Source organism: Ruditapes philippinarum, unplaced genomic scaffold, assembly GCF_026571515.1.
Source record: "Ruditapes philippinarum isolate M1 unplaced genomic scaffold, ASM2657151v2 ctg1102_1_1_1_1, whole genome shotgun sequence".
In the NCBI taxonomy this organism is placed as follows: Eukaryota; Metazoa; Mollusca; class Bivalvia; order Venerida; family Veneridae; genus Ruditapes; species Ruditapes philippinarum.
Window position 1 is genome coordinate 240,562 of NW_026865427.1, and position 13,567 is coordinate 254,128.

Below are 13,567 nucleotides of genomic sequence, written 5' to 3' on the forward strand. Positions count from 1 at the left end.
AATCGTATACATATACATGCACAGTGCGTTAACTGGAGTGCAGGTATTAGTTACCCGCACTCCAGAGCATGCCTATTGATTGGCTCATTTTGGCTGGGGTTTACATATTGTGACGACAGAGAAAGGAAAAGCGACATAAATATAACAATTAGATATTCGTTCATTGGTTCCTTTTTGCCGGGGTTTCATATTGTGACAACAGGGAACGTGTTTTTATGTTTGACTATGATACAAAATAGAAAGAACATCAGAACACTCGGCAATCTGATTAATACTCGTGGGTTACGCCCCCTCGTACAAATCAGATAGCCTCGTGTTTCGATGCTCTTTCTATTACATAACATAAAATGTAAAGATAGCACTGCAATATGGGTATATTATCAGAAGAAAATGATATAAACAAACACAACTGTAATACAAACATGCATCCTATAATAGACAATCCCAAGTTTCTTTAAGACCAAATTATCATCCCAGGATAATAAACTAGTGTTTATCTTTATTCGACTGTGAACAATAATGTTGACAATAGCAAAAGAAAGTTCATACAAAAAATACCCCGGAAATTGGACAGGTCATCCGCTTATCATTTACTAAGCACTGATATTGTTTACCAACAGCAACAAGGTACAACAACAGCCGAGTATCTTTTTAAAAGATAATTCTTGTAAGTGTTTAGCTCATCTCTTTTACACCTTAGAGAAGTTAATCGTAACCTTTTAAGTACTTACACAGAATTTCAATAAAACATTCCTTACACTATTCTTGCCAGCTGTCCGCAATAAATCACCTTGTGGCGGCTCGGCCGAGTGGTTAACGCGTCGGACTAGTAATCTAAAAGGATTGCTGACCGCGTGAGTTAAAACCCTGTCAGTGACAAGCCGTTGTTTCCTTGAACAAGAAACTTTACATTCATTGCTTAGTACTGGTTGGTCCCAGGAACGGATTCGAGAGTGTTCCAATAAGCTTATAGCTTCCAACACAATCGAACTAAAATAGATTTGTTTAAACCAAATCACCTAGTCTTCCGTTCCAAAGCAAATAATAAAAATAATACATGTACATGTATGTTGGTAGATAGAATATGTTGAATTTTACCTTTTCAAGATTTTTTCACCCCTGATAATTTTTATTATTTCCCCTCACTTTATTGTCATGTTAATTTCCAATAGGCCACTGGGAGTTATTCTTACTGTTAAAGCAAGTGTACTACGTGACTAGAAAATTTGTATTGTTATTAGGTAACAGTACTTTCCAACAGTATAAAGTCTGGTCACGTGTCTTCTTTTTTTTATTTATTTATTTATTTTTATTTTTTAAAGAAAATGGCCGCCATTTTGTTTTTTCGTTTCAGCCTTTTTTTCAAATTTCACCACGAAGAGGGATTCATTGCATTTGGATACCACGAAATTTACTATGACACCCAGAAAATTAAGTTGTTAGTACCATGTAACAATGTGCTTTTTGCGTCTTAAATATCTTTATGTTGAATAGTCAAAAAGTAAGCATCCGGTTTCAGCGGAAGTTTTTGAATTTAAATAGTTACATGTATATGTGTCAAAACGGAAAAAAAACAGCGACAAATGATTTTTAAATAAATTAAATCTATGACATATATCGGATATGATAGACAGATGTAGGATATCATCGTAAATGCACATGGTCAAAACCATGTCATGAATATTCTGGATATGATTTCACAAACCATAACTGTATAAATGCGTTTGTGTTTTGATTCTAAATGAAATTATGAAACACAGCTTATTGTATGTTTATGACTGGAAGATATCATTTGCTTTAAGAATAAAAGAAAAATAACTTCTTAAGTACACTTACAACTTGCAAGGTAAGGATAGTTGAGTTATTGTTACTTTTGGTTCAATTTTGTTACAATTAGATTTAGTTGAAATTTTCAAATGATAACGGTATTTGTTCGTGCTAGTAAGATAACACGTGGGTTGGTGAGTAAAAGTTAAATTTCATCCCTCTTAAAATACTGTTACACTCGGCTAACGGCTTGGGTAACAGTAACAAATTATCTGTTCGTTTAATTATAAGAGGAGGAGATGTCTTACAATTTGCATTCTACAAAAAATACAACTGTCTTACATAAATCTCTTGTAAATGAAAAGCATTCATTAAATCCCTTGTGCAACTCTATATAGATCTAGATCACATAAATGAATCATTTTGAATACAAAGTGGAAAAACTCCCGGAAAAATTAACAATTGTTTACTATTGAAATGGTCTTAGCTCCTATAACATTAATGAGAAAGGAAAAACATTATATTAATATGTACTTTCGGGAACAATCGTCAATTATGAACAGTGTGTATAATTTTGCAGGCCTTTGACCTATATAGGTTACATTTCTAGGGAAAATTATAGGCAATAATCTGTAGAGTTCCAGATCTATGACAATGTTTCGTCATTAGGTCTTTTCTTTGCTACTTCTCAAACCAGCATGGTATAATTACGCAAGGTAAGTAGTTCATATTACATGAATTTTGAATATGTCCGTAATGAGAAATGTAATAATGATCTAGATGCATTGATGGCATCGGAAAAATAAACTAGGCTTGAATCTGAAAGTCACTGCTAACTAAAATGAAAAATATTTTTGAGAAACCGTCGAGCTTTCCATTTTTTTTCTTTTCATAACCTCGAAGGACCTCCATTTTCCAGAACATCTATTACAATACTGTATTGCGTCCTTAATATTGTGCAAAGTTCTCTCACTTGGAATGATTCATATGATGTTTCTGGTAAATCATAGAAAATATGACATCGAATTCGCCGAATTTATTGGCTCTATGTCAAAACACTGGTAATAAAGCTGAAACGATTTTCCCTGATTAATGTGTTTGGGTTACAAACAATTCCTGGTCGTAGTAATGTCTAGACACAAATGGTGAAGACAATTATTGTTTGACTTATTCCAACAATCTTGCTGCTAAGTTCCCGGGAGTGCATTTTTTCTAATCGTGGGCTTAGTTTCATAAATGTCGTTTTCTCTCGTTTTATTGTCATATTTCCATTTATTTTATGAATATTTTATCGTGATTTATTTATTTATTTATTTATTTTTATTCATTTATTTTTATTTATTTATTTATTTATTTATTTATTCATTTATTTAATATTTGTTTACTCTTGCTTATTGATAATACATTAATTAAGTTTTATTGATACGCTCATATTAAGGAGTCCTTACGTTTTGTAATCAGCATTACAATACTATTCGAGTCAGACTCTCAATATAACAAATCATATCGCAAGTATCTAATTAGGAAGTTTCGTTTTTTTTCCCCGCTCAAATCGTTTTGTATGATGAATAGATTTTTGAATGAGATCTCTTATCGCCTACTTACTTAACCGAAAGCGTCGAACATTTATACCAACTCCTTGCTTTATTCGCAATAAGAAGCCAATTTATGCAGTTAGGAAAATGCGTATTGGATGAATTAATAAAAGTAAGGTGTATGTAAAAGAAAAGTGTTAATCTCTCACCAAAACATATTTAATTCTACAAGATTAATGTTTCAATTTGAAAGTGTAGATCGGTATATTCTGTGCGAAATTTCAAATAATTCGCTTACTCCATTTTTTCCAGAAAACAAATTCTGATTGTGAAAAAAATACCGAAAATTGAAAAGCGTTGCAACGCTGTGCATTCAAATCAAGTTAAGAAAAGCATAAACAAGATGTATTTTTAAAAAGATACTGGGACGAGGTAAAACTGCCTTTACTTGCATGGTGTGTTTGGTATGCACATGATTTTATGGAATCGTGGACGTTATTGGTCGATTGGTCGTCTCGTTATTTTAGAATGTCATTTATTACTTGATCAATTCTTATGTTATATAAGATTTTCACCAGAGAATTAAGATTAAAGCAGTGTAAAACAATAATAAGGAGGAAGTTCACAGATCTTAAGTATCCGAGAAAATTAACTAGAAAGTGTGTCTGATACTCCTTAAGATTATTTTATAATTTGGACGTGTATACGTTTCAGAAAGATCCTTTTGATTATTATACTAATTTTAGAATGGTCAATGAATTGAAATTCCCGGATTTCAGTTTGCAATTTTAAAACGACCAATGAAAATCATTCTAATATTCAGTTCTCCCGCAACCGATCTACGATTTTCTTTTTAGTATATTCCTTAATTATCTTTTGCATATGTCTGTTTAAAGTGACAAAGTTGATTTATTCCTTTAATAAATCTTTTATGGACAGGCACATGTAGGACAAGCCTTTAATACATGCCAAATGTAGATGCAATTCCAATATATAATTACAAATGGGGCAGTTAGTTGTGAATTGAAGTTAATAAGTAAATAAGATAGCGTAACACGCTGTATTTTAAAACAATTATTTCACTTTTTTGAACCAAAGTTTAACAAACCATTCATAAAAGGTTTTGTAATGGAAAAGGATTAACGTGCGTCCTAAAATTGGGTCATGTACGAAAGCTGGTTTCAATGTATTACATAAATGATGTTAATCAAAAAGTCCTTTTATCATTGTAACAACTACTCGGTCATATGAACATGTAGTTATCTCAAAAGTAAACATTGATATATCTGATATATATAATAATGATACTATCTCCGTGTAGAAAGTTTTAATCATAATGATAATTTCATCTCATTTTCGATTACTTTATTCAGCATAAATGTAACTTCCAAACATGGATTTATTCATTAAAACTCATATGATTTGTACTGGGAAATTATTCAGCACAGCAGGCATATTGTATGCATGTGTTTTGTTTCTGGTTCCAGGAAGTGTTCTAGCTAAGGATTGCCTAGGGAGAGACCAGTGCTCGTGCGCGTTCGATGATGACGGAAGTTTGATTGTTTTAAATAGTTTAGGAAATTCTGACCTGACCCCACGGTAGTCTTGTATTTCATTATTTGATTTGTATGTATTTGTATATTTATCGTACTCTGTTAAGTCTTTGATGTTAATTGAGGGTAAAGGTATTTCACAAAAACAATAAAATCTTCGACCGTTATTCACTGTTAATCATATGACAATATTTATAATTTAAATCAGACTGTTGATATTGCTTAGCATAAAAAAACGTTGTATAGGACAAACTTTTTTAAACGCTGAAAATGATTTGAGATATTTGAACACATAATTTTATACGGTCTACTAGGGAGTTGAGTGAAATAGTCGACTTAATTATTTTTTATTAGTTGTCAGACATAGAACAAAACATGAAGTTCCTGATACGCAATCCCGATATTTTAACATCTGTCATCAAATCTGCTGTGTACCACATTTTATCATGTTATCTTAAATATTAATTTATTTGTTAGTTTTCAAGACGTAAGTTCTTCAGATGGAAGTACCTACTCCTACAATCCTTGTTATCCATTTACAGAAGGTACCAGTAGTTGTACTCAAGCTGCGGTATGTATACTCTTTTAGTTTTCAATGTATATGTCTTTAACGGTCATGATTAATTTGGTTGGGCAACACTGTTACACTATCAAGCTTTACTGCTGAACGTAGCATTATATGAGGCACGAACGGACACCTGAGTAGAACCACCGACCACAGATTATGAGATAAAAACCGATGTCCCTGGCGGGTTTCAAACCCACAATGGTGAGGGACAAGTGTTTTTAAATCTACGATTTTTACCACTCGGCCACTTACGCCCATAAACCACAGTGAAGCTCGTCAGCATCTTAATTTGAATATCTTTGTATTGCATGTGTATGTTTCCTGTAAAATGGTGTGTTTTATTTTGAGAAGATGGTTTTGTATTTTTATAAAAGCAGCAAACTCACAGGTATAAGGTATATTTTTTCTATGCAAATCCATAAATTGCCACTTTTTAAAATCAAGGGTTTAAAAAGTTATTAGGAACTTACATACGTTCTACAGATATTACCTTAACATGTCAACATATACATATAGCCCTTTCTCTATGGATAACGGGTTCGGGATATGGTCATATTAAAAGTAAATTGTATGATAGTTTGCATAAAATATGTCGCCCGACACTTAGATTGTAGAAATTCATAATACTTTGATTTATAAAACATTTCTCAACTGTAACTATGTTAAAAGATTATGGCTATCAATTATTTAATCTTTAATGGTTCAAACTTGTATTTACAATTACAATGAGTGATATAAATGTATCACTAATCTATACATTTATAAATAGAATTGTATGTTAAGTTATGTCATTTTTAGTTCGACTATTCGATAAGAATAAGAAGAGCTACTGTGGTCACCAGAGCGTCGGCGTCAGTGTCGGCGTCGGCGTAACCACTTATGTTAAAGTTTTAGTAATACCTCAAATATTTTCAAAGGTCATTGACATATGGCTTTGAAACTTTGCACACTTGTTCATCATCATGGCCCCAACCTGTAGACAGGAGGAGGTAACTATATCAAGCATTTTGACAGAATTATACTCCTTTTTGACTTAGAATTTTGGGGTTTTTGTAATACTTCTAATATTTTCAAAGACATACGGTTTTAAAACTTTGCACATTTGCTCACCATCATGACTCCAACCTGTAGACAGGAGGAGGTAACTCTATGAAGCATTTGGTAGAATAATGCCCCTTTTTCAACTTAGAATTTACATTTAAGTTTGCAAACCACCTCAGATACTTTCATATTCTATTGACATCTATTGGCTTTGAAACAAGTTGAAATTTTATACTCTTTTTTGAGAGCATAATAGGATTCTCTCTAAGGCCTATAACTGTATCATGGATTTAAAGACCCTTTGGTTAACTTCGAAACTTTTACATTATCAAGGCTCTTTTACTATCAAACAATAGGAATAGTCAAGCGTTGCTGTCCTACCGACAGCTCCAGCTCTTGTTTGATATTTTGTGACACAAAAGTTTAGTTCTCCCCTAAGGAAACGTTTCTTCAAGTGAGAGCTAATAACTTAAATCTGTTTTTTTATTTATTTACAATTGTGTAAAAATGCACATCATATTCAGTCAGTACTTTAAGTACTTTGATTATTATAGGCGTGTATAACGTCTGTTGGTCAGACAGAATCTATCGGTGATGCACAGAGCGCCAAATTTGCTTACTCCGAGGATAATGATGATTTAGAATTAGGTTATACCTCAGGCTCTGGTCTTCTCACGTAAGTTTTCAAATATGCCCTTTTCCTTAACATTTCAAATGAGCCGTGTCACGACAAAACCAACATAGTGCGTTTGCGACCAGCATAGATCCAGACCAGCCTGCGCATCCGCGCAGTCTGATCAGGGCCTACCAACTCTATTACAAGTAGAGAAACTGATAGCGAACAGCATGGATCCAGACCAGCCTGCGCGTCCGCGCAGTCTGATCAGGATCCATGCTGGTCGCAAACGCACTATGTTGGTTTTGTTGTGACGCAGCTCAAATTATACAATAATGCTTGTAGCTCGTTTTGTAAAGATCATAATATAATAATAATTAATAATTATTCATATTATGCAATAACTCTTTTTAAAAAGAAATATTCAGATAAAGAATGTAGTAGCTTAAATCATTTTTATATCCAGGTCATGTGTCCATTTTAGTGCCAATATTCTCATTTTTTTCACTGGCAAGTGGAGTTGAATTTACTATAACTGTCAAAAGATTGACTGTAATAATGGTGATTTAGCAAAAGTTGATATCTGCCTGAAATACAAGACTGCCCTACTGTTTTTAGAAATAAAACGCTGCAGGTAAATTCCAATAAACATAATTATTGAAATTTCTTTGGGCCACGTGGGTTATCTATCGTTTACATTTCGAAGCATGTTGCCTTGTGAAGTTAAACTGTTGACATCATTCATGTCGTCGCGGACAGGAGACGTTCTGTTTACTTCATATTTTTGTCTCAATTAGTCCCAGAACTGTTTTTCTCATGATCAGGAACATTAACATTTCCTACCGGAAGAGCGACATTAATTTTCTGAACTGACACTAGCTGATTTGAGTCAATAAAAGCTTTCAATCCGTATAAACGATCATCTAGAGCTTGTAATTGTTCCTCAAATTCTTTTGAGCTGCTATTGGGCATAGTTGTAGAATCAAACTTTACGAATACCTTTACGTATACTTTGTCCGCACTCAAGAATATCAAGTTTAATTTGCTTCATGTTAGCTTTCACATAGTCCATTTGACCTGATCTTAGTCGATCACTAGCGACAAGGTTTTCTTTCAAAAAAGAAATCCGGCTTGTAAGGAAGATACTTGATCTTTCAGTAAAAATATTTCATTTGCACAATTGCATGATTTCTTTATACTGCATGAATCTACTTTCGATGCGTGTCTGTCATAATCATGTTTTGATGTCACTGTAGATGAGCTGCGCTGTTTCGAGGTACTTATCATGTCTTTCAGGAAAGTATAATCCTCCCCGTCGGCCACTGCTATAATGTTGTAAATATCTGCGAAAGTTTATTTGTAAACGACCGGATGACCGTTCCGAACGTACACTCGCCGCTTCGATTTGACTTGTAAACCAAATGGAAAGTTGTCACTCTCATGCTTTTTTTTACCTCAAAGTAAAGTATTGGATTCAAGCTCTTTCTAAATCAGGCTCACTAGAGGAATAGTTCCTTAAGACCTGTGGTAAAACATATCTTTCGGTGTCTCACGATATAAGGATCTTAAATTGTGAAACTCATTAAGGATATCGTAGCTATAGTTTGAAGTATTATCCTCAACAGCGGCTTGTTGTTTATGCTCTGTATGGTTAAATGCCAAAAACTTAGGCTGAAGCGTCACTTGAGCGTTTGTTATATCGTTAAACTCAAACTCATTTAAACAATTTTGTTCAGCAGTTTCCGGGTCCGTTATGCTTAATTAAGTCTAAATGTGTGTATTGTGATAGATTTGTGCACGACCATCGCCCCTCGACAATAGAAGACGGAGTTGCCTTTGGCGAGGCATTATTGTGTCCATTTAAGCCGCTTGCCATTATTTAGTGTTAGTGAGCGCCGCTCATCCAAATATTGCACAGGTATTTTTTACAGGTGAAATATGATATTATGTATATAATGTATACTTATCGTTATAAACAATGTCTGCTTCTCACAGTTAATTCCAAAATTAATTCACAATTTCAAGTTCACTCCTGGGCATTTACATCCAAAAAATATAGCTGTCACATTAGTATATCTATTTTAAAGTCCATTTTTGACAGAGACAGGTTTTATGTGGTCACTGTCATTCACACTTATTCAGGAAAAAAAAGTATATATCTCTCTAGCTCACACTATGTCCTTGGATGAGCATAATGCCACATTAATCGAAATTAAAAACTTAAATATTTTCCGATTTTTTTTTCTCCTTTTTTTCCAATTTCAGCTTGATAAAAATGGACTTAACATAGCATGTTTGTGACAATTATTATTTACGATTTATTGTCACTTTACGAGATGTATTCATTTTATCGTTGATACAAATATTGATTTTGATCCTAAATTGATCGTTATTATGATCGGATTAATTTTGTATTTGTACTGTTACTTTTTCATATTTTCCCAGAACAGGGTGGTTCTTTGTAAATCAGGAATATTGTTACATTTTGTTACCGTTCCGTATAGTTTTAGTAGTCTAATAAGTAAACACGGGGTGATGCTTGTATTTTTAAAACTAATTTTGCCGTTTGTAACATTCATCTTTTATAAAAGGGGAACATGTTCTGATATTTGAAAATACTACGTTTAAAAATCCCATTCTCCTACAAAGTAATCCCCCCTTATCAGTATAAATTACAATCTGCCAATAGAGATAATCTCTGTGAGGAGTTTGGCCTTATGAAAAAGACTATCTCTGCGTTATGCTGATATCAAATGTCTTCTTGTAGTATAACTCAGGTGAAGCTAAAATGTGACCAGCATGCATGTCAACCATCACTAACTGCTGAAGGAAATCAAGGTCTGAATCAATATGTAAGTTATTGCTAAATCGGTATTTAAACTGGTTTTGGTTTCAAGTGGAATCACTATTATAGCATTACTCAGGCACAAACATCTAAACTGACCTTCCATAAGCTAGCTTGATAGCTTCCTCATATGAAAGAATCCAAAGTCGCTGACCTGATGCGAACATAGAGCGTTGAGGGACAAATAATTTTATGTACTCACCTTCAGTGGCTTCTGCTATTACATATTCCTTTGAAATGAATGTTATCAGCTTAAAATATAAAATAAGTGTGTATGCTATTCTACGGAATGCTGTTTACATGTTTTCACTTTTACAAGTTATTGCTATAAAGAGGACATGTTTAGCTCTGCCTACTGCTATCAGTGCGACCACAACATACCAAGATCATAATCTGCATTGTATCGTTGTTTATGTTGTATATAGTTTTAAAATTTTCTCTAAAATGATGAATGATTTGTCCAGACTGAAAGATGGACTTTTTAAAGATTTTTAACTTAAAAAAGTTTAGATATCAACTTAAAGTGGACATTCGTTGAATCTTCTAAAGGCCCATTATGCCACAAAAAAAGTTGGTTTTTTCGTATTTCCCAAAAGCTTTTTAATTTTGGTATACTTTTATACATTTTTGTATGCACAAGGTTTCTCATTGGCCAATTACTTTTTCATCAGTTTTTTTGTATGAAAGTCAAAATACTACTTTGTTTACAACTTGCTACTTTAATGACAAATTATTTCACATTTATCGCTACTTTTTTCGGATAACAAGCATGTAGCTCTAATCCCATTATTTTAACATTATAAAATGCATGTTGGACCTTTCTAAAGAGTAAAAAAAAAATTGTTTCTGAGGCATAATGTGTCTTTGATATTAACAATGAACAATTTCAATGCTGAATAAGTTTTTATATCGATTTTTCCTGTAAACATAATCAGATAATTATCAAACTTCTATAGAGTGTATAAGGAATAATGACCAACAAAGAATTCCTGTATTTATATATTCTAAAGATTTAAAATCGCAGTAACATTGTATAAAAGAACGTTTAATTTGTTCTCTAGGCGTTGACATTAACAACTGTTTGCGCATGCCCGAATGGATGCAATGAGGATGGTCCCATAAACTGCACTCCTGGAAGCAGTTCTGGGGGAATAGGAGGAGGTGCCGTAGTTCTTATTATGTAAGTAAAACCGAAATTGTCATATATATGAATATATAATGCATTAATCAAAGAATGTTATGAAGTGTGCGTATTATAGTTTCAAACACAGTTTCGTGTTTGAAAGAAACCCTCCAGTTTCTATAACATTATTTCAGCATGCGTTGTTTAATACAACATATTACTTTCCTTCACTCATGTATATATAAAGGTGGCATAGATTGTTAAAATTTTGAAAGACACGTAACTGTACTGTACATAGTACACATCGTACATATTGCTTACAATTCATTTAATAGTTTATATAAAATTTGAAAGGAATATACTCGTATGTCACGAGTTTGACATAGTTACAAACTTCACAATATGTTTCACTATTCTGAAGATTTCTAAATTTATGTTTAAAATATTACATGAATTGTTTTACATAAATAGAAAAAATATTACATAACATGAGAGGCGTGTGGCAATAGATGTTCCATGTTTATAAAATTGTATGCAATAAAAAAAAAGAAGAAAAATGGTTGTAACACATTGAAAGTAAGCTACCGAATTGGAGAATAATATAATTTTGATGAAATTACATTTATTATGCAGCGCATACATCTTAATACGATTTGACATTGTATGTTAATTCAACGTTAGTTTAACAATGCTATCCATGTACTTGGACTCACACTTACATATTTTCATACATTGCATATATTTTTTTGTCTCAGATTTTTCGCCTTTTTGTTCATATATTTCGTCGGTGGCACAGTGTTTCTTGCAGTTGGTAGAAAAGCTCGAGGTAAAGAAATGGTACCAAATGTTACGTTCTGGAGCAGTTTGCCAGGATTAGTCAAGGTGAATAATTACAACTGTAGAACAAAAACAAGAATTAAGAAGAATATACATATACATGTAGTTAAATAAAAAAGACTGTCCATTGTGATGAAAACAAATGAATTGTCCTATATTTCTTAAAGACGTTTTCCGGAGATTTCATGTAGACATATAGGCAAAATTAAAACTGTTCTATAGAATTTCTTTTAACTTGGCATGTTATTAGAATAGTTATGATAACAGAAACGTTTTAAACGGAAAAAATGTGGGGTTACCGTTCTAATTTTCGAGTTATCTACCCTTGAATTTGGCCTTTTCGTTAAACTCAAGGGCAGATAATTTACAATGAAGCGAAACATGTTTTCTTCTTATTTTCATGAAGCTAACCTTCGTCAAAATTTCAAGAACAAATTTAGAGTGGATAATATTTTTTCCCACTTCTTCTCTTAACATGTGCATTTTTTCTAAAAAAAAATTGGCCTATTTTTTATGAATTTAAAGTACCTTTATTTTCATTTAAAAAAATTTACAGAAACGATATAAGGAATTGTATGTAATTATGTATTGTATTCAACAATAAAAAGAGAAACATTATCCAGAAGTAAAAAGAAGAATTCATGTTAACAATCTGTACAAATACATATTTAGTTATAGATATGTCAAAAAGACAAAAGTACATCAATAATTTTATAAGTTTAGAATATATACAGTCATATATTACGGATTCGTTAGCAGATTAAAGTCGCGGGTAATTATCAATAATGTTCCATATATTTATATATTTTGTCAGTCTGTCGATAGAAATATTTGTCTTAAGGTTAATCCAGTTTGTACATAAATAGTCAATGATTTGTTTCTAATAATACTGGTACTTAAAGACTTTTTTTCCTTAATAAACAAATTAAATTGGATGATTAATTTAAAAAAGCGTAGATTTTATAACAAACATTTGTGCTATGCTTTCTTTTATTAAAAATGATAAATGAATGCAAAAAATGAGCATAATTGTATGTCATCTATTTTAGGACGGTGTCTTGTTCACATTATCACCAGTGCTTGGGAAGAGATCCGGCTATGTCAGCAAATAGTTGTTCAACCAAAAGAAATTCATATTTTACGTGAAAGCGTGATCGAAAATTAAACTAAATTGTGAATTTTAATGTTGCTGTCAAAATGCTTAAAATTTGTAAATAACTCGAACTTGATAAATGGCGAACTCTTAAAAATGTAAAGTGACAATACTTGTTTGATAATCGTTTCGTGATATACACATTTAATTTTCGTTGAATGTATTACATGTTACTACTAGTATTATTTTTTAAATAATGTGTGTATTAGAAATATTATTTATGTATTATATAAACTTGTTATGTTTTCATAACTTATACGGTCAAATATATTTTACATAACGTAACATAACAATCGCAGGGTGAATGATTAAATGAGTACGGGGGCTTCTGAAGATGTAAATGTTTGATAAAAGGTGCATTAACACTATTATTGCATAAAAGTATACGTCTGATTCTTTAATTTTTGTTTTTCGCAAAAGGCACCATGTTCCGGCATGCCTTCACGTGCTAGTTGTATTTGATATTTGATAATGAAACTTTCGGGGCTGTCATTACAGTAAGCTGTTTTTACAACATTCTTATCCATGC

The 13,567-nt window shown here is 32.3% G+C and overlaps 1 protein-coding gene across 1 annotated transcript; it reads left to right on the top strand.

Moving 5' to 3' along the window:
* The first annotated feature begins 4,558 nt into the window (after positions 1-4,558).
* Positions 4,559-13,199, top strand: LOC132728961 (uncharacterized). Its single transcript, XM_060714688.1, has 7 exons — positions 4,559-4,901; positions 5,333-5,426; positions 7,019-7,140; positions 9,848-9,932; positions 10,987-11,105; positions 11,804-11,930; positions 12,935-13,199. Exons 1-7 carry the CDS (start codon positions 4,696-4,698, stop codon positions 12,995-12,997), a joined length of 816 nt encoding a protein of 271 aa, XP_060570671.1. The 5' UTR covers positions 4,559-4,695; the 3' UTR covers positions 12,998-13,199.
* The last annotated feature ends 368 nt before the right edge of the window (positions 13,200-13,567 follow it).

Bases quoted from the DNA above. Each gene is read 5' to 3' on its own strand.
- LOC132728961 (XM_060714688.1), top strand. From the start codon at position 4,696: ATGGATTTATTCATTAAAACTCATATGATTTGTACTGGGAAATTATTC. The intron at 4,902-5,332 runs GTAGTCTTGTAT...TTTATTTGTTAG, and splicing joins AATTCTGACCTGACCCCACG to TTTTCAAGACGTAAGTTCTT. The intron at 9,933-10,986 runs GTAAGTTATTGC...TTTGTTCTCTAG, and splicing joins ATCAAGGTCTGAATCAATAT to GCGTTGACATTAACAACTGT.